The sequence below is a fragment of the Crassostrea angulata genome, chromosome 4, assembly GCF_025612915.1.
Source record: "Crassostrea angulata isolate pt1a10 chromosome 4, ASM2561291v2, whole genome shotgun sequence".
In the NCBI taxonomy this organism is placed as follows: domain Eukaryota; kingdom Metazoa; phylum Mollusca; class Bivalvia; order Ostreida; family Ostreidae; genus Magallana; species Magallana angulata.
In genome coordinates, this window is record NC_069114.1 from 47,343,717 (window position 1) to 47,365,532 (window position 21,816).

General features: G+C 32.6%; 2 protein-coding genes across 3 annotated transcripts; both read left to right on the plus strand.

Moving 5' to 3' along the window:
• The first annotated feature begins 2,389 nt into the window (after positions 1 to 2,389).
• LOC128180942 (integral membrane protein 2B-like) lies at positions 2,390 to 9,234 on the plus strand. 2 transcript variants are annotated; one of them, XM_052849153.1, is made up of 7 exons: positions 2,390 to 2,547; positions 3,454 to 3,618; positions 4,515 to 4,526; positions 6,625 to 6,945; positions 7,065 to 7,175; positions 7,452 to 7,605; positions 7,976 to 9,234. In XM_052849153.1, the coding sequence occupies exons 1-7, from the start codon at positions 2,467 to 2,469 to the stop codon at positions 8,077 to 8,079; spliced, it is 948 nt and encodes a 315-aa protein (XP_052705113.1). In that variant the 5' UTR covers positions 2,390 to 2,466; the 3' UTR covers positions 8,080 to 9,234. The 2 variants fall into 2 exon arrangements, with proteins under 2 accessions (XP_052705113.1, XP_052705114.1); XM_052849154.1 differs by lacking the exon at positions 4,515 to 4,526.
• Positions 9,235 to 9,787: 553 nt separating this feature from the next.
• LOC128181365 (uncharacterized) lies at positions 9,788 to 21,646 on the plus strand. The gene is made up of 2 exons (XM_052849739.1): positions 9,788 to 10,825; positions 21,515 to 21,646. The coding sequence occupies exons 1-2, from the start codon at positions 9,992 to 9,994 to the stop codon at positions 21,518 to 21,520; spliced, it is 840 nt and encodes a 279-aa protein (XP_052705699.1). The 5' UTR covers positions 9,788 to 9,991; the 3' UTR covers positions 21,521 to 21,646.
• The last annotated feature ends 170 nt before the right edge of the window (positions 21,647 to 21,816 follow it).

Sequence of the window (21,816 nt, forward strand, 5' to 3'; positions counted from 1 at the left end):
CAGTCTATTGTGACGTCATTGAATCGTTACTCGTCATGATCATCTACCCAGAGTTATCGAAGCGTATAAACGCTCTCTGCCTAGAGATTGTTTTACACAAAGCTTTACGAAGTTTGCGTTTTACAAAAGAACTTACGACTTAAGACCAAATTAATGAATGCTAATTAATCATCAACTAATCAATGATTTATTCTTATGGCTGGAAAGTATAATTATGGGTATTGAAATATTTTTAAATAAATGGTTTTATGTCAATTTTGTTCTCTAAAGATCATTTTATGAGAATGTAAATATTTACGACTTTGTCGTAAGTTCTTTTGTAAAATGCAGCCCAGCTGTCTACTTCATTTGATATTCTGTATGTCTTCATACTTTTGAAAAAAAAAAACACTTTACCCATAACAAATGTACTGATTCATACTGAATATATCCAAAGTAAAATTAATTTTGGTTGCATGTGTCGTCACTCTATATATGTATGAGATCTTCCATAAATAAAATGTGAACTGAATGAAATTCTCGATATATATTCGACACCTTAACTACACTACACCTGTATAGGGTGTCTACAAGTCGATGAGCACTCATATTGCAATGATTGTAAAACTTATGTTTCAAAGCCACTTGAATTATATATATTTCCATGAATTTCATTTTTATTTAAAACAGCTAAAGCTTTAACTGTGAGAATTCTTCGTTTACAACTCGAATAATTTAAAGTCTAAGTAAAAATATTAGCAGAAGAAAGTGGCTTGATGATCAGTTTTGCACGGGACGATATCTTAATTGATAATTTTTTCTTCAATCCGGGTATCTACATATTTTTCCAATATACAAATACGAATCACTGAAAATCCAGTAAAACTTTATTTTCTGTCATTGATATAGATAGTAAATTGCAATTTCAAAACAGAAATTTTCGTTATAAATAATTGCATCTCACTTGAGGAAAAAGCACGCATATGAGCAATATAAAAAATAAAAACCGGTACCAATTCGTTAAGTATCGCCAATGAGGGCATTCATTTAATTGTAGAATTCATAAAATTTGAAAAATTTTAAAAACCAATTAATCGTCCGATTATTACATGTAACAGGCATAAACTTGACTGACACCACTAATATTACCGGGAACGTATTTATATATATAAATATATATATATATAACTCTGTGCTGTAGATTTGTAATTATTGATAGACGATGCGTTACCATGATAACATGGATAAGGTACGTCGGTGTGGGTCTTAATCTGATAACTCTGAATTGGTGATTTGAATATACAATGTAGGTTCGTGGTACTTCGTCGTATATCAGGGGCCGGACAAATTGTATATCATATCCTCTGGTATGGAGGTCGTCACATAACGTACTCGACCATGCAATGTACACGTACAATAGACCGTGCCTGAGAGTAGGGTTGATCCTCTCCCCATCTTTTAAGTACAGACTTCCGGATCTTGTCTTTACTCTTCTTTCATAAATCACGTGTTCCCTACTGTGATATATTTCTGATCTATACAATTATGCCCCCAGTCCAAAGAATAACCTAAAACAAACCATTTGATAAAAATCATAGATGGGTTACAGGACCTTTTTTTCTTCTTCTTCTTCTTAAAAAAAAATGATGTTTAGATAATTTTGGGGGGCCGGGTTACATTCGAAATATCATAAACGGTGATTTATGATAAAAGAAGTAAAACGCCGGGGGTCTGGATTTATAGTTGATGGGAGGGGGGTCTTTTCTAAGATTTTTTGGTTTTTTTTTGAAAACCACCATAAACCTGAATTAAAACGCTCAACGGTTACAAAGTCTCATTTAGAGCGTTATTTATTCAGGCACGTGGCATCGGCCGGGGGGGGGGGGGGGGCACATTTCTTTGGGATCATATAAATTAGCTCTCTCTCTCTCTCATTAGGGTTTTCATTTCATGATTTGCGAATTTTTCCTCTTAATTTGGGGCTTGTCAAGAATTTTTGTTTTCAGTCTGTCCCCTCCACACCCCTACTTTCAAACGTGCCAGTTGCATGTATTTACCATGAAATATGCATTCGTTTATAATGATTGTAGTGGATATTATTAATCACTGTTCGTCGTGACATATACATGCATCCTATATCGTTTTATCCGTTCCCTCTCCACGGGATGCGGCTTTCTCTAAAAAATATAGGCCCATATCGTTATTTTTTATTAAATTGCCTTTGAATCCTTTCACCTGAAATAAACTTCTTTGGTAAAATGAAAATTACATTATGGAATGTACCAAGGGACAATGATTTGACCAATTAAAAGCGCCTGTCGACCGCAGGAATTTATATCATCATAATATAATGACATATTCATTTCTTTCCCTGTATAAGAAAAATTATGCGTTGGAGTTACCGTTCCTCGAAATCTATAAATAGATGAATAGTTTCTTTTAGACGCCATTTTGACAACAAACTCCTCATAAACAGAGCGGGCAAAAATGACGATTTACAAAGTAAACAACCAAGAAAAGAATGAAAAGAAGGATATTTTGGAACAAAAACTTCTTGCAGCCGTTGTGGTATGTATCTTCATGTGATTTTTTAAAGACTTTTATTATACTAGCTCGTTTTGTACCAGATGACTTACTAAGTCACTTAGGTTTCCTGCCGTCCGACATGGTTTAAGATTTTTAATTGATTAGCAGCAGCAACGCTTTTAAGTTTTCTAGTTTTTCTCTGACATGTATTAAGATATATGCTTAATTTTCAAGTTGTGTCTGATGTTGATATGATTTCCATCACTGACGGTAGCCTCTTGACTTTAATTACGCAACAAATCAGTTTCTCTTTGTTGTGATTTTTTTTAATACAATTTAACAATTATCAACCTATTGATAAGTGTCATTATACATATAAAGTTATTTATCTCCACATTATACAAGTTAAGAACAAACACCCAAATGAGATCCCAATGGAATATTAATTTACATTGCTGTAAATGTTCATTTATTTTCTTTAAATGAAACAATTTTGGTAAACAATTTTTTTTGCTGTTTACGATAAAGTCTTAAATATTTACAGTCTCGTAAAATGATCTTTAGGAAAACAAAATTGACATAAAACCACTTGTTTATAAATATTTCAATTTCCATAATTATATTTTCCAGGCAAAAGAATTAATCATTGATTAGTTGGTGATTATTTAGCATTTATTAATTTGGTCGTAAGTCGTAAGTTCTTTTGTAAAACGCAGCCCTGGTGTTTGGAAGAAATGTATTTATTGATTAACCAATTTGAAAAAAAAACTTTCATTTTATTGCACTTTAAATTGATATTCAATTATTAATATTATGTCCAAAACTGAATAACCCATTTTGACAATTTTTCTTTGGCTTTCATAGACTGGAAAGGAGGGTAAATATTAAGTGCAAGGATGCCATGTTCTGTCCCTTCCATAATGTTTGTTCTTTTATGTATGTACACAGGCTGATTCAGAAGTTCCTGACACCCATGTAGAGGTTGATGTTGCCCCACCCCCCAGGCGTCACTCCCGGGCCTGGCTCAACCTGTTCCTGATATTGGTGGCCATTCTGGTTCTAGCGGCGGGTATAACAGGCGGAGTTCTTCTGTATAAACGACTCTCACACAAGGTGCGTACAGAGATCTTTCCATTGCTGAGACAAATAACATCATTTGATGTTGTTCAGACAGCAAAATGCCTATCCCTTATCAATAAATACCTATCAATATTGGTCACTGTCTAGCAAGCATAACCACAAGACATTAAGTTAAGTTGCAAGTGAGAGAAAATTAACTGATCAAGCTTTCTTAACTATTACGCATGTATTGTTCAACTGAACACTGCAAGTAAACTATACAATACGGCTACATCATGCATGTACATGTACTTTAATATCTCAATATCAGCACTGAAGATTCAGTAAAAAACAGATCAAGAGGGATAATTGTATTTCCTTGAAATCAAAAACAGATCTAGAAGGATACATTTCGTTGAAATAACAAGTGGTTAAATCTTCCTATTATTCATATGACCAACACAAGGATATGATGAGAATCATTCAGTTTATAAGTTTTGCATAATTTGTTTATCTAACAAATGAAATACTTTGTATTCAGTGTTAAGATCGTTATAATGTTATTTTCATCCCTAGGATTAAAAATTTATGAAATGTCAGAGTAAACGTAACTGCTTTATTAATGATCAGCTTTAAAATTGCCCAGTTAAAGTGTGTCCAATGAGGTAAAATGGTAAATGAAAGAATAAAATGGAAAATACCTCAAAAGTCAAACTAATAACTTATTGAATACATGAAGTATTAAGTGCCTCCCCCCCCCCCCACTCTCACCCCATCCCACCCCTAAAAAGAAAACAAAAACCAAACCCCCACCTACCCAATATGCCACAAGTTGTAGCCGTTCATAAATGCACATATATCTCAGTTTTCACAGGCTTTTAATTTTAATGCTTAACTTTTAACTAATGCTTAAAATGTTAAAATATAAAAACTATCTGTATATTTTGTAGAGACAAGAAGGAGTAAGTACAATATAAGTTATGAATATTAAATTAAACATGGAGTCTCTTTCACAATATGAGTTGCTAATTTTAATTAGAAAATCTACAATGCTTGCTCCAGAGCTTCACACATTCTCTTGGCTGTTTACTTTTTTGGATCAATAGATTAATTAACAGGAAAATGCATCTTAGTACACATTTATGAAAAATTGATATTTGCCATGCATTTATTATTTTAACAATAAAAAATTATTATTGTGCTTAGAACTCGCATTGCTAAATCATTATCTATATTCATGTTTATGTGTATACAGACATAAATTGCATCAGATGTAGAACAGCTGTTTTCCTGCACAGTGAGCCTTGATAAAGGCTATTTTAAGAATTTGCTATGCCTCAAAAGCTTTATCTTCTTCCTAATAAAATGTTCCTATTTATACAGAATAGTGCACGAGTTTCATGAAATATAATACAGGTGGCAATGAACTTAAAAGATAATTTATTTTGATTAAAATTACATGCATGGCATGTGTACTGACTACCATCAATGGAGAGGCAACTTGTTGCTAATGCACATCTTTATTTAATCATTGAAAGGCTGATATAATCTGATGTAACAACATGTGATGTGACTTGATGTGACGACACGTGATGTGATTAACAACGTAGAAGTTTTCTCTCGTAGAAACAAACATAGTAAACATGGTAAAATATGGTATTCAGCACAAGACCAGCACAGGGACGAGGAAAAATCTAAACTGCTCGTGCCCTGCGAAAAATCCATATAACAAAAGCGAATCCGGAAATCTGGAATATTCTAAAATTCAAACTCAATCCAGAAAAATTCTGTATAATGTTAAATTGGCTATAACAGCCTGGTCAAGAAAAGGAATCATGCAAAATCTAAACTACAGTTCATTGTATGATTGTGTAAAATTGTAATTGAATCCTTGAGTAAACAACACAAAATATTGTACTTTCTAATTAAGTCCACTAAAATGAGGAAGTGCTTTTTGTTTACAATTTTAATTTCATTAACCTTTAGTGACACTGAGAGATTTAATTGTTTTAATGAGCTACATAATGCAAATGAATTCAGCATTATAAATAATGTACTTGATAAGCATACACAGGGATTTGCCTTGTCAATATACATGTTTGCTATCAATATTTTTTCTGACAGTAAACAAAAAAATAAGACATTGTCCTTTCATGCAAAAGATAGAATTTTAAAATGTAATACAGGAGATATGATCAGCATCCTGTTATTTTACACCACTGAGACAGCTAGACTAGTCATCTTCCTGCTTGTATATTCTTTATCATTTGCTGCACTTATAAAGAGGAAAACTAATTGATAAAGCGTAGCTCTAATGCTTAGGTTTTTACATTGTACTGGTCTGTCAGTAGAAGAGCGTCAGCCCCAGACTAATTATACGTAGGCGAGACTGATGCTGCTCTTAGGAAGCGCATATTAGTTTTAGGAGAATTAGCAAGGATGTGTTTATAAGGGGAATATTAATGATAAAATATCATGTGTGGATGACTCGCTGTTTGAATGAACTAAAAATATAACATCATTACCTGCTTAACAGGAAACTTGGCACATGTACTGGTATATGTTGCTTTGATTTGTAATATGGCTTTGGGAAAATCTTGTGTGCAGAATTACTATGTACAAATTTTCAAATTCATTAATCTCTTTCACAATTAAAATATTTATTTACACTGGAAGTTTATTTTAAGGTACCCATTTCCCTTTTTAAAATATTAATTAAAGCTACAGTGATTGATTTAGAAAAAATTCAATTTTTTAAATGTTATTGCTCATTCCAATGATATTGGTTCATATTTTGACAAATGAAATTGCAAATATGAAGTAAACATGTTTGGCAAAATGTGACTCACTACAAACATTATGATTATAGAAATTTTGTACCTATTTTAAAGTTGAGAGTGAGGCACAAGTAGCAATATAGGATAGAATGATCTCAATCAGTAACTAGTGTCATCAGTTTTTGAATTATTAATATAAGGCCTGTAAAGTGCTAAAATATCTCAGCACTTGGAAATAGTAGTTCAAACTCTATTGATCAACAAACGATTTCTCCTCCCTCAGATAATCCGCGGACAGTGTGGATTCCGGGCTGACCTCCAGTATGACTACCAGTCCACCATGATGGACAATGACATCAGACCTGATGCTCCAAAGGACCCGTACTTCCTCTCCAATCAGCAGTTGGACCAGCAGTGGAGCAAGGACAAGACGGAAGAACCGGTGCTGAACAAGCCCCACAAGCACCACCGCCACCACCGGCCCCAGATGATGCACTATGACCTCTCGGAAGACGTGCAGGTCATTGACGACCAGGTGGAGAGGATCCACATGCCAAGTTTCAAGGATTTCCGTGACACCATGATTCTCCATGACTTCCAGAAGGTATTATTCTCAGAGGATTGAAGCATTTTGACATTGATATGAATAAAAAATGCATGGAAATGCAGTTGTTTTTAGGTCAATAAGAGTTGTTGCAGTTGTTTGGGTTTTTTTATTTCCAGAATTACACAGCTATTGTGGATTATGACAAAAGGTCTTGCTACATCATGAAGTTGGATAGAGTGAAAGTTACCCCTCCCAAGGATTGGATTGATCTCATCCAGAAGTTCGCTGTAAGTTTACTATCCTAAGCTCCCTTACCCCCATTCCAGTTTTAAATCAAATGTGCTGTATTTATAATGCATTATCATTACTTTGCAAACATGCAAAAAAGGAGTGAAAGAGAATGAATTAAAATGTAACAGGCAGTAATGGTTTTCTTATTTACAAGTGCTGCATGCCAACACAAATTTCCAAATGTCTATGAAATTTTTAACCCATTTAAACCAGATAACCAGATTTACTCAATAATTACTCTCTGTGTGAATTGGGTAAATGGTCTCTTTTAGACTGGTTACTACATGCCCAGGGCTGACGTTCTCAGGAAACAGTATCGTGTGACCTTGCCAGCTCTGAAGGACATTTCGTTCCTGGGTCGCTACATTGAGAAGGAGTGCCTGTACTTCCAGACCTACACAATGGAGAAAATGGTCGGAGACCACTGTATGTATAAATACTGTTCTTATTATATACACTGTAAACCAAACTTTATTTTGTGATTTACTAGTAAACTATTTCCACAACAAAGCCAATAGCTATGAATACGGCCTAAAACAAATACAAAAGACACCAAGGTACTAGGTTCACAGTTCTAACATTTGCACTGAGGAGGCTTTCATGAACTTAGCTAAATTATCTTGCATTCATATAAAGTTGGTTTACAGTAATTCACCAATGTTGATGATACATTTACATTTACAAAGCACTGAAAGCATATTGGGTTAAATTCTAGTAAAATGATAATGATGAATGAAATCATTTTCTTGATGAAGACTTGACGTTGCACATACTACATCCTTATGTTTTCTTACAGTCATTGCCAAGCGGGATGTGCGTGGATTGAGCAATGCTCGATACAGTTACTACGAGCCCCGCATCAATAGCTACATTCAGATGCAGCTGTTTAAATCTCAATAATAGAAAACAGGGCTGAGGTATGAGAGCAGATTGTTGTTGAACTTTTGTTGCCAGAAAGAAAGAGGATTTTAGATCTCTTGATGGACGTTGTACTTTTTTCAGGGGATTTTTTCAAGTCCCACCTGTTTACTACAAAAAAACTTTTCTGTTTTTGTATATAATAATACATTGAACATTATAGATTATCAAGGAAAGCTCTTGTGTCTATTAGATGAAATTGCTGTCTCCAACAAAATCTGATGGTTGGTCAATCTTATAAGCCACTTTTCTGCCATTTTGCTGAATCGAAAATGCATGTTTTCACATTATTCTTAAGTTGTTTGTTATAAAAAAAACATAAATTTTGACTCAAGAGCCTTCCTTATGTTTAGATTGATTTTATTCTGTTTGTTATACAAGTTGTTAAGCGTATAAAATATGCTTTGATCTGTAACATTTGGTTTACTATAGCCTTGTCATGTGTATTTTGTATAAATTGTTATATGTATTTTAATTATCCAGCATCAAAATGCCTGTTCATAAGACAGCCTACAATTTCCCATACATTTCGATGTGATTGGGCTTTTCAGGGCTGCATATGCTTGTTTCATCTCTAACAGGATTGTAAAGTTTGCTTAATAATAATCAATTTAGGGTGTATATTAGCACTGAAACTTTCTGATGTACAAGTAGTACATGTACATATATGTAATTGTTATTTTTATAGAAAAATAAATAAATGTATGTTAAGAAACAAAAAACTTATAAATGGCAAATTTTAACATGTCAGTTTATTGTTAATTTTTAACTCATCGCGGGCAGGATTTCTGTATTTGCATTTTTCCACTCATTTTTAATATAAAAACGTCATTAAATCAGATCTTCACTCTGAAAAGAAATCAAATGTTTTAATGAAACTGTACAGTGCTGTGTAATGGTAGTGCTTATTATCATCATATGATTTAGGTATCATGATGAAAGCATTATTTTAAGCATGTATAGATTTTTACTTTGAAAGTAATTGTTAATATTATGCTATCTGGTCAAAAAACTGTAATTTTCTGTGCTACATTGTGATTTAATTGTCGTCTTTTGTTGGAAGAAAATGACCCTTTATTTTCAAGTAAAGATTACTGGGTAATTCCTAGAAAAACAAACTCAAGCAATTATATAAAATTTTTTTATTAGCATGCAGGTACAAAATTCATTTTCTTTTAATTTGAAATTCTTATTTTTTTCTCTTATAAACAAGAATTTTACATGTATATTGATTAAACGATTTAAATTTGATTCATTTTTGTATACTGTTTTATTTTATATTGTCAACTTCAATTTCAGAACATTTTAAAATGTAAATCGAATCATTAAAATCAGTATAAAAATTGTTGTGTTTGTAGAATTTTCTGTTTATGGAAAGGGAAGAATACGAAGAATCTAATAAATATTAAAATATGAGGAAGGAAACTGGATTTATATCTGTTGCAAATCTTATTATGCCCCCCCCCCCAATCAAAGTTTGAGGGGGGTATTTGAAAAGCCTGTCCATCTGTCTGTCTGTTTGTAGACACAATTTTGTCCCCTCTATAGAAACTTTTACTACTGCATGGCATAGTCTGAAAATTTGTACATGTGACGAACACCATCCAAAGATGTGCATCTGCAAGTTTAATTCAGATCAAACAAAATATATTGACTTCCGGTCACGTGATGGTGGTAGAGTGAGGGAAATTTGAGTGCTCCGCAAATTTTTTAAATTTTGTCACTTAAAAGCGTTAAATAGCTTCCAAAAAATTTCAAACTGAAGAAGAAGCAGTGTCCTATATGGTTTATAAAATTCTGTGACCGTACTGTGAGTATTTGTAGAGTTTTTGACTTTGTTTCTTTTGTGAAGTGAAAAATCACCGTGAGTTCTCGCTCACCGAACTGTCGGAAAATGGATGGTAAACAAAAGCAGGATAAGATAGACAAGAAAAACGAAAAACTTCCAGCTGACCGTATCAGTAAAGTAGCAGACAAAAGGTTGGTACAGCAACATCTGAGTTTAAATTTGCAATCGGCACCGCCGTCCGTGAAAAGTTCTCTAGTGTCGGATAAAAGGCCGTCAAAACAACAACGGACGAGCAGCTCAGACACCGAGCCTTCAACACCTACCCTAGGTACAGATATGTCAAATGAACTGAAACTTATACATGCTAGTTTGACCGAAATCCGAGAATCAATGGTGAAAAACGCAGATATTAAAGACATCGTAACCAAAATTGTGTCAGAAATAAAGAGCGAGATCAAGAAGGAAATTGTTGAGGAAGTAAAGGCAACTTTAACACAAGAACTCACAGAAAGCGTAACGGTACAGGTCAAAACTGAATTCGAAAACAAGATCGACAGCAAGACAAAAGAATTTGAATCGCATACAAAAGATATCGCTGATGGCGTGAACATGGATTTAACGGCTTTGCGAGAGAAATTCCACGACCAGCTAAAGGAATTGAGAACATTGAAGGACAGTTTGAAGCGGTACCAGGCCATGACGGAAACTGCCCTCACACTTGCCAACAACAATCAACAGTACTCCCAAAAGAATAACATCAAATTTCTGGGCTGGAAGGAGCAAAGGCAGGAAAACCTACGGGAGGATCTGTGTTCTATTATGCGAGAGGCGGCGGGCGTGACCATCGACCCATCGGATATACTGGAGATACACAGGATCCCGGGTGCACAAGGAAAAACGAGGCCAGTCATCGCTAAATTCAGGAACTTGGAAGTAAAGGTAAAGATAATTAAGAACAGATCAAAGGAAGAGGTGAAAAAAAGATTCCTCATGTTTGACCATATCACACAAATGAATTCCGAACTTCTGCGCGAATTAAAAAATGACGATCGAATCCAAAGTGCATGGTATTACAATGGAAAAATCTTCGGACTCGAAATACTCTAAAAACAATGAATGAGTGTGTGAATGTAAGATCAGGTGCGTGTGTATTTGGGTTTAACCAGGGGCTGGTAAGTGGTTGCTTGCTTATAGAAAACTATCCATTTGTTTATTACTTTGTTTTATTTTTATGCTGTTTTTGTGTTCGTGTTCACAAGCTTATGCCATCGACTGACAATATTTTAATACAGGTAGCTATGATGAACTGCCAGAGGTTCACAAAACCTTCGAAAATATTCTCTACTCTGTCATTCTATATTGCTTTTTACATTATTTTTTCCAATGCCACAACCAGATAACATAACAATAGCTACTGTGAACTGTCAAGGGCTTGCAACTCTCAGTAAACGTAAAGATGTTATTAATTATTACAAACAAAAACAATATTCAATAATTTGTTTTCAAGATACACATTTTATTCCGGATAATGAACCATTCATTGAATCTCAGTGGGGATATAAATGTTATTTTAATTCTTACATGTCAAATTCAAGGGGTGTTTGTATTTTTTTTAACAACAATTTTGAGTTTAAAATCCATGGTGAAAAGAGGGACAGTGGGGGTAATTTACTTGCTTTAGATTTGTCCATTGAAGATAACAGGGTAACCCTCATAAACATATATGGCCCAAATTCAGATAACCCTCAATTTTATGAAAATATTAGAGATATATTTTTAGAATTCGACAACGAATACTATATATTATGTGGTGATTTTAATTTAGTGTTAAATCCTTTACAGGATTCCCATAATTATTGTAATATAAATAACCCTAAGGCTCGTTGTAAAGTTTTAGAAGTCATGGAGGATTTACAACTCCTTGATTACTATAGAGTTTTGCATCCAGATAAAAAAGCTTATACTTGGCGTAAAAAAAATCCATTAAAGCAAGGCCGTCTTGATTATTTTTTGATTTCTAATAGCTTGTCCAATTTAGTTGAGAATTGTGTAATAAAGCCAGGGTACAGGTCAGACCATTCTATTGTTTTACTTGAAATTAAATTTAATCCCTTTAAGAGAGGACGTGGTCTTTGGAAATTTAATAATAGTCTTTTGACTGATAAAGAGTATGTATCAAAGGTCAAAGAAACTATTCATTCTGTAAGTAGTCAATATTTAGAAAACATAGGAAGTTGCGATTTTCAGTGTAAAAATGGTATTGATGAAAGTTTATATTTGGAAGTATTAATGATGGAAATAAGGGGGGTTACTATATCTTATTCGGCATATAAGAAAAAGGAAAAAGACAATAGAGAAAAATTATTGCTACAGGAAATTGAGGCTCTGGAGTTAAATAATTCTATTGACATTGAATTGTTGGATGAAAAAAAAAATGCTTTAGAAAATCTTCGCAAAGAAAAATTACAAGGTCATATGATAAGATCACGTGCTCTTTGGTTAGAAGAAGGTGAAAAACCTTCGAAATATTTTTGTAATTTAGAATCCCGTAATTTTTTAAACAAAACTATAAAAAAAATTGAAGTGGATGGTACAGGAATGGTATATGACCAATCAGAAATATTAGACAATGTAAAAAATTATTATGAAAATCTATATTCATGCAATGATGCAAATTTAGTCAATGTAGATTTGGAGAATATTATCTATAACTACAACTCACCTAAGTTAGAAAAGCAGGTGGCCAAAAGTTTAGATAAAGACATTGTGGAAGCAGAGGTACTTACTGTAATAAAACATATGAAAAACAACAAATCTCCTGGAAGCGATGGATATACTGCTGAATTTTTAAAATTTTTTTGGAAAGATTTAAAACATTTTGTTGTAAGAGCAATTAATTGTATTTTCTTCAAAAAGGAGCTCCCCATCTCACAAAGACTTGGTGTTATTTCATGCTTACCAAAAGGTGATAAGCCTAGACAATTTTTAAAAAATTGGCGACCAATTACTCTTTTAAATGTATTGTATAAAATTATTTCAGGATGTATAAGCTTGAGAATAAAAAAAGTCCTAGACTCGCTGATATCAGATACACAGTCTGGCTTTCTAAAGGGTAGATACATAGGGGAAAACACTAGATTTATCTATGATATAATGTCTTATACTGAATTTAAAAATATTCCAGGTCTTTTAGTTCTTATAGATTTTGAAAAAGCCTTGACTCAATGTCTTGGTCTTTTATATATAAAGTTCTAGAGTTTTTTGGTTTTGGAGACAATATTATACAGTGGATAAAGATTTTAAACACTAATTTTACGGCCACTATATTACAGAGTGGCTTTTTATCAAAACAATTTGATATACAGAGGGGTTGTAGACAAGGAGACCCTGTTGCTCCATATTTATTTATCTTATGTGCTGAGATCCTTGCAATGCTGATTAAGCAAAACAAGGACATAAAGGGTATTTGTATAAATAACAAAGAACACAAAATATCACAATATGCAGATGACACTTCACTAGTCCTTGATGGTTCACCTAAATCTCTTTTTGCAGCTTTAGATACAATTAATTTTTATTCCAGTTTTTCTGGCTTGAAGATAAATACTTGTAAGACAAAAATAATTTGGATTGGTTCCAAAAAATTTTCTGATCAAGTCTATCATCATACAAGATGGAAATTGGATTGGGGATCTACAACCTTTAATCTTTTAGGTATTCAGTTTTCAGTTGATCTTAAAGAAATTATAGATATTAATTTTGGGCTTCAAATCCCAAAAATTTCTGCACTCATTGAACAGTGGAAAAGAAGAATTCTTACTCCTATTGGCAGAGTTACTGTTATTAAAAGTTTGCTTATCCCAAAATTAAACCATTTATTTATTTCACTGCCTACTCCAAAAAGGGAGACAATTTTATACCTATATAAATGTATCTTTGAATTTTTGTGGAAATCTAAGGTAGATAAAGTTAAGAGATCAATTATAACACAAGATTATTTTTCAGGGGGTATAAAAATGGTGGATATAAACAACTTTATTACAGCCCTTAAATGTTCATGGATAAAAAGGTTAACAAAATCATATAAACCTTGGATGGATATTTTTTACACCATCAATGGACATGATTTTTTACAGAAATTATATGATTTTGGAGACACTTTTGTATTGGAATGTCTACATAAAGAAAACAATGCTTTTTGGAAAGATGTTCTCTATTCTTGGTCATGTTATATAAAAACTATTAATAACCACCCAACCATTAAAGACAACATTTTAAATGTTCCAGTATGGTATAATTCCAAGATAAAAGTAGCCAACAAAACAATCTTTTATAAATCCTGGTATAAAAGTGGGGTAAAGGTAGTGCAAGATTTTCTTGATGAGGATTGTAATGTTTTAGCTTTGATGTATTTAAACGCATATATAACCTCAATGACATATGTATTATGCAATATAATAGCATTACAACATCAATTTTTAAATATTTGAAACTATTATCTATTGACAGGAGTTCTGTAAAAAGAATTCCTAATCCATGTATGCCAGTTTTTTTGCAACCTGTTTTAATATCAGAAAAATGTACCAAAATTATTTACAACTATTTGAATGAGAAAGATGATGTACCAACTGCTATAAATAAATGGAGGACAGAACTAATATTCCATATGGTGTTGATGATATTTCAGTAAATGATGTTTTTAAGATTTGTTTTAAAACAACTCATGATTCTTCTGTTCAGTGGTTACAGTTTAGAATTTTACACAGAATTCTTCCAGTTGGATATTACCTTAAAAAAATTAATATCAAGTCTTTAGACAGCTGTGGATTTTGTAAGAAAAATGTAGAAACCATAGTCCATGTTTTTTTTTCTTGTGATATTATACATACTCTGTGGAGTGACCTGAGTCTTCATATTTACAGAAAGACTTCTGAAAGGATTGGGTTTAATGTATTAAATATCATGTTCGGTGAAGCTCCATTAACATGTCATAACAAAGTTATTAATTATATTATTCTATCTATGAAACAATACTTATTTTCTTGTCTGATGTTGAACAAGGTGCCAACACTAATTGGTTTTCTTGGTCATTTAAAGATAAAATATAATGTTGAAAGATATGCTGCAATTCAAAGTTCTAAAGTGCATAAATTTGAAAAACAGTGGGATAGTTGGAAAGAAATATTTGACTAATAACTTTTCTCTGTGTCTCTTATTTGTTTTATGTTTTGTTTTTTCTTTCTTGTGTATTATGAACTTTACAACAATTTTTTTCTTTTCCTGACTTTTTTGTTTTTTGTTGTTATCTGTTATTACTTTTTTTTTTCAAGCAAGTAACCACTGCTTAGCGCAATTAAAAAAATTTATTATTTAAAATATGATGGCGAGTGTGTGAGTTGGTGTGTTTGTGTGTGGTTTTTGAGGGTGTAATTATGTGTATGCTTGTATTTCAAAAAATAAATAAATTATAAAAAAAAAAAAAAAATATACTGAATTTATAAAAATATCACCCTTTCATTTACCTCATCCTATATATTGTACACTACTGATAAAAAGTAAGAGAGGTAATCCTTACAGATATTATTAATAAACACTTAAATATATATTTATATTAATACATCCAGATTAACATTTTTTTTATCTTTAATTCATAAATAAATCTATGTTTTATAAGTATTCTATCAACTCACAATGCGTAATTTTTGATAAATGATAAATTCTTAGGAGCTAATAAAGTGTAGCTGAATTCATTTGTCCCAAGGGGGCCATTATCTGAGCCATGGTTTAGATGGAGCATATGTTTAGGAAAAATTGATTATCTTTAAAATGGGCAATGGAAACCAAAAGTTTCTATTATTATAAGGAAATAAATTATATCATTATAAATAAAGAAATGAATTATTTTAAAATATGACACTTAGAAGGTGTTTAAATTAGGTAGTCAAATAAATTGATACAGTGACCCTTTAAGGCATTGTGTAAATAAAATTCATAATCATTGATATGATATGATTATAATAGTGTTTTGGCATTTTTTAAATAGTTTGTAATATCAAATCCTCCTTTTCAATTCAAATAATAGAAGTATGCAAATTATGATCATGTTTTGCGAGTTTATCCATGTTGACAAAATGCAAGCTCATCAAAGAAATCATATCGTCACATGGGATAAATTATCTAAGATATGGAGTTGCATAGTACCTTAGAAAAAGTGAGGAAATTTTGAAAAAAACCCACAACTAATTGCATCTGTCAAGACTCAGAAACATATTCAAAGTTTTATCCACAGAAGAGGTTTCTTTGCTGTTTTCATTTCATTTCAAAAGGAGGGGTGTTTTTTTTTCTTCTCTATAAAAATTAAACATTGAAAAAAGAAAATAATCAGGTACAGAAATGTACTACATATATATTTACAGCGAAGTTTTAACAGTTTTGATTTTTTCGTTAACTGTAAAATTTATTTTACAATTCTACAATATTTTTTTAATTTATGTGGCACAAACTTTTATGATTCAGTTATAAATTTCAGTTACTTCATTTAAATTTTTATCTAATTTGAAATTAGCCTTGAGGGGGTATTAATTTCATTGGTACATTTCTAGTTTTCATTTTTTGAATATTCTTTAAACATGGAAATGTGCCTCATGCATGTATGAATGTAGCTAGCATTGCAGAAAAAAATGCAAAGCTGACAACTTCATAGCCCGAATAATGTGAAACCGGTGGAATTGAAAGAATCAAAACTTACCCCAGTGTTGGTTGTAGGTTTCATCTGCGCACGGCATGCACCAAAAACAAATTTCTATTGTTGACCCTCCCATGAGGTGCAAAGGTAAAACATCTAAAACAATAGGGTTTGGTATGGCATTTCTGATGCTGAATATGTTGAATGCCTCAACAATAAAAACTCTAAACTGGAACTAACATGTCCGTCCCCTCTGACAGCTAGTTCCAAAAAACATCGAAAACAAGACAGAGCGAGCCTTCCTTAACAAGAGTTTTCCCTCCTAAACAAATCTATAAACAACTATAAATAGGAAAGTGACCACAGGTGAATCACAAAGAGGAACGACCAATGAAAAACAAACATACAATATATTATAATACAATATAGTTAACTAATTATAAATGACATTTTTATTCTGAAATCATTGTTAAACTGCTGAAAATAAAAAAAATGATTAAGGCGAATATTGTCACCAGTGCACCATGTTCCTCCTCCCACACTCGCGATCGATGATTCATGTCTCTACATTGCTGTATATTCCAGACCAGTACAACCTGTCTTTCATGAGTGAAAGGGTTCCATCTTTCCAAGGATTACCAATGTCATTGTGCAAAGCATCCATTACATTTGGTACATGAGCAATGGGTAAAACTAACTGATGCTTTACTCCTTCATCTGTTGTTGTTTCTCTGCACAAATCCATCTAACATCCGCAAAATATTAAAATTCCTCAATAAGGGGTTAGGTACTAAATCTCTCCATGAAAGTTTCTTATTCAATTTGGCTCGTATATACTCTATCACTCTCTTTATATCAGTATCCTGATCTATCTAATAAGCCTTTGCCTCTGCAGTGGATATGTGTAACTTTCCTTCTTAGCTAATTGGTTCAGTTGCCTATAATCCTCACAAAGACTTTTTCTTTCTCACAAGAACCACAGATGTATATGGGGATGTGAATATCTGATAACCCTAATATCAAGCAGTTGTCTTATATTTGACCTGCCGTCGTGGCATCATGGCTGCTGGGCCTCTTATACCGCTGTTCGAATGGTGTCTCGTGTAATAAGTCAGTCCAGTGTTTTACTCTTTCCACGTGTCCTACATCATGCATGGCATCCTTGGCTAAATATATCCGCAAACTTCAAAAATAAATACATTTCTCCAACTGTTCCTCTGATTGGCCACTCTCTGTGATGTCAATCTCTTTGAACAGGTTAACATTTAAGACTCTTCAGTAAGTATTGGCTGCACTGTTCTATTGTAACAGGCTGGATATAACACGAGACTCCTGCTGATGGAATTATGAGCGTCCTTGTTGTAGTATTGGATAGTTTTACTGTAACTGGTCAATTATTCCTGAAGTGATAAGGTCTGAAGGCCTGCTCGGCATCACCATCTCTGTAATCTGATCCTAGTACAGAGGACTGTGGTAAAAAAGCGGTATTTTGGTATGGTAACTCCTTGTCATGATAACCCCCAACTTCAGTGACTAAATTTTGTAGCAGAGTAATTCGTCTAGTAGATTTGACTACACCCAGTCTATTGTCATTCCTCCGAAGCTCTCTTCTCCGAGTGTTAAACAAATAAATGACATAAACCACGGTGTGGTAAGGGAATCTGTCTGTTGATATACCATTATCTTTCTTCAGCTGTTCGATCATGGACTGTTGTACAAGTGCATTCCATTGCTATATATCAGAAATGGAAATGGGTACTACCCGATTTATGGTTTTTTTTATATGTTATTGTTTCCAGGTATTTTGATATATTTGAGAGCTGATGTACCATTTGTTTAATTTCTCTTTTAAGATTTAAGTTAAAGCGATGACTGATTTTGCTGTGATATGCTTTGTTGGATTTTTATAATCTTTCTCCAGCTGCCGTAGCGCAATTCGTAACTTGTTGAAATCTTTTATAGTGTCGTATTTATGTCCGCTTATATCCTTCAGGCCATTTCGTAATTCCATTCGGAAAATCACATGTAACATGCTATTAATCTCTGTGTGTCTCACTACTCCCTTCTTAAGGCATTCTCATATGAATTCCTATAGTCTGTTACTCCATGCAGGAACATCATTATCATCACGTTGTTTCGCACTGCAAAATTCTACTAGAAATTGTTCCTTATTATCAACGTTTTCATAAACACTTTCAAATGTTTCTAAATTTCTTTTAATGGCTTGTTATATCCTTAGTACCTAACCATATGAGCTGCTGATCCTGTTTATGATCGACGGATTGCATAATCTTTCTGCTGTCTTGTGTAGCCTGACTCCTTCAACAACATCTTTACTTCACATCGCCATATATAATAAGCTGTCTCCCTTCTATTGTCACCACCAGAAAAGTTTCTGACATTTGAAAAATACAGTAATAATATCGTTGAATTTGTTCTGGTTATACTTGTTTTTCTGTTGATAAACGTAATGGGAAACATTTGATTTGACATCTTGCAGTTCATCCTTTGATATAAGTCTTTGATCTATTGATCCAGTTCAGTTAGATTATCTCCCTTTGGGTTCAGACCCATCTCCTGAAATGTTTTCAGCATCATTTATACACCACCTTTTCATCAGATTTGGAGAGAATAGGACTTGAAGTTTCTTCATGATAATCAACTCTCTTTTTTTTTTGCCATAATTAACCCTGTAGTATTGCAATGGTTTTCCTTCCGGACTGAATGTATCATGTGTTTAACCAATCAGGTGCATTCGTTTCAAACTTATCAGTGATAAGCGTATACCCAATAGAATTGTATAATTAGACCACTCGGTGAGAACTTGTTGGGTATATATATATATATATATATATATATATATATATATATATATATATATATATATATATATATATATATATATATATATAGCCACCCAAGTCAGTCTTCTGCCAGTGAACGACTCAAACAGTCTTCTGGTGAAACTCCTCGGTTGGAGTCATACAGATCAGGGATTTGAGCTGTTTCGTAAAGCAACAGAATTTTTAGCTAGACCACTCAGTTCTTAAACCTGTCCCTGTTCTTTGTGTCTTGGTGACTTGATAGTATTTTAACGACTTCGATAGTATATTAATGACTTTCGACTGACCGTGTATTGGTGACTTGATATTGGCTGTTGTGGCACAGTGGTAGAAAAAAGAATTGTCGTTTAAACCCAGTCTGCAGTTAGTTGATGAGAGGTTGATTTTGTATTTTTGAATTTTTTTGTTAGTTGTTCTACAATTAATAGCCAGGATATGCCCTAGGAAAGTCTTATAATAACTGCGTGTTATATTGGCAGTTGTAGGCCTCGTTGCATTTGTTTATTATTGCTTGACTTTTAGGAAGGAAACCTAAGCGAACTCGCTTATTGATAGATGATTATTTTATTTGTTACATGAAAAACAGTTACAATACAAATTGAATGAATTCTTAAACAAAAAAGTAGCAACAATAATATTTTGTTACATTTCTCTGGTTGTCACGCGCCGGGTTGCACACATTTCAATTCCTTTGTTCCTGAAGTCTAAAATTGACATTACTGGCAAGATAAAAGTGATATTCTTGATATCGGACTGGTTCAATACAATCTGAAGCTGTCATATACTAACGTATAATTTGAACACATTTTAAATGTTTAATAACTGCATGTTTGCAAACATTTCGAAAAATGTTATTAATTATAATAATTTCATATCGTGTTGCTTTCTAAGCATTTCAAGTGTCAATCTATGATTACTAGCAATAGGTAATTGGTAAGATACTGAAACTTTGACTTCAGTCTAAAATTTTTCATGATCTTTGACCGGAAAAAATGAAATAGAATGGTTAAAAACAATAATAATAATGAAAAATTAAGAAGACAACTTTTTCGGTGTTAACGGGCGGAAATTTCTAAAAGCTTTTACATATTCACATGAACTAGAACATGTATAAGTGTACTCTTGTGTTTATCTAAAATAGAGATATTATGTTTTTGGGTTTTTTAACATCTCATAAATCATTTGTTGTTTTAACTTGCCATATTTCAACATACTGGTAATAAAGCATCCACAGTGAAGGAGCGTTTAAGAACTCGTTATCTTCAAATAGAGGGACAACGTACGTGTCTCAAAATAACTGAAGATTGATGTGAATTTAATCCCTAGATTCATTTGGCTAGTATTATCAGAAACATTTGTTTTAAATTTTTGTTACTTTATAGTTCTAGACAGTTTCTAACGGTTTTGAAATTAATGTCCAACCACTGATAGGATGTAAATAGAAAAACGGATAGTATTCGTAACTGGTAAAACATTAGTAAAAGCTACAAGATGATACACAAAAAATGTAAAATCAATTTGCCCTGTAAGAGAGCAGCGAATTTCGATCATTAATTGTAATTCACTTTGACGCAACAAAAAATAAAAAATGAAATATTAGACATTATCTTGTTTTCATGATCAGCCATATTAGGACAGTTTCCTTTTTAATGAGGAAAAAAATATATATAGTAATTTTCTTTTTATTTAAAAAATATTCTATGGTTTTTTTTAAATACTAAATATGTCATGAGTGTGTTGTCAGGGCGGCATTGGTATTATTTCTCTTTCCCACATTAGTCAAGAGGACTGGACTATATCAATATATTGATATATGAACAGATTGTAAAGCAAAAAAAAAAATATATAAAATTTAAGAGTAGATCTCATGAATAATTAGTGTTAACCATTCAGCCTCTATAATGTAAGGAAGAAAGCGTAATAATTAAGCCTCGACGTCTGTGACAATGTCTGGAAAAGATCTTAAAGAAAAGGACCAACTTTTGTAAATTCATTACATTCATAATTTCCATATCCTACAACATGATATTTAATCAAAATGCTGTCTTTTTCTCTTGTCCATTGGCGAACAAAACATTAACTTTTCCATGTGCTTTTTAGGTTTGAGCAGAGGATGTAAAACCATGGAAATGCTCGACAAAGACTCCGGCAAAGTTTTTGTGAATTGTTGTTCTTTCTGACTTCCAAGATTCGTAAAAATACTCACAAAAAAGCAGAACAATTATTTATCAATAAACAAATAATATTAACAACATATGTGACAGAACATTTTTATATGATAAGTTAATGTGTAATGTAATATGTTGTATATTTTTTATTTATTCTTTGTAAAATATTTATATTTTAGTCCGAGTATTAATTTGCAGTTGTTATTTTTGTCTGTAATTGTTTTTTCATGTACA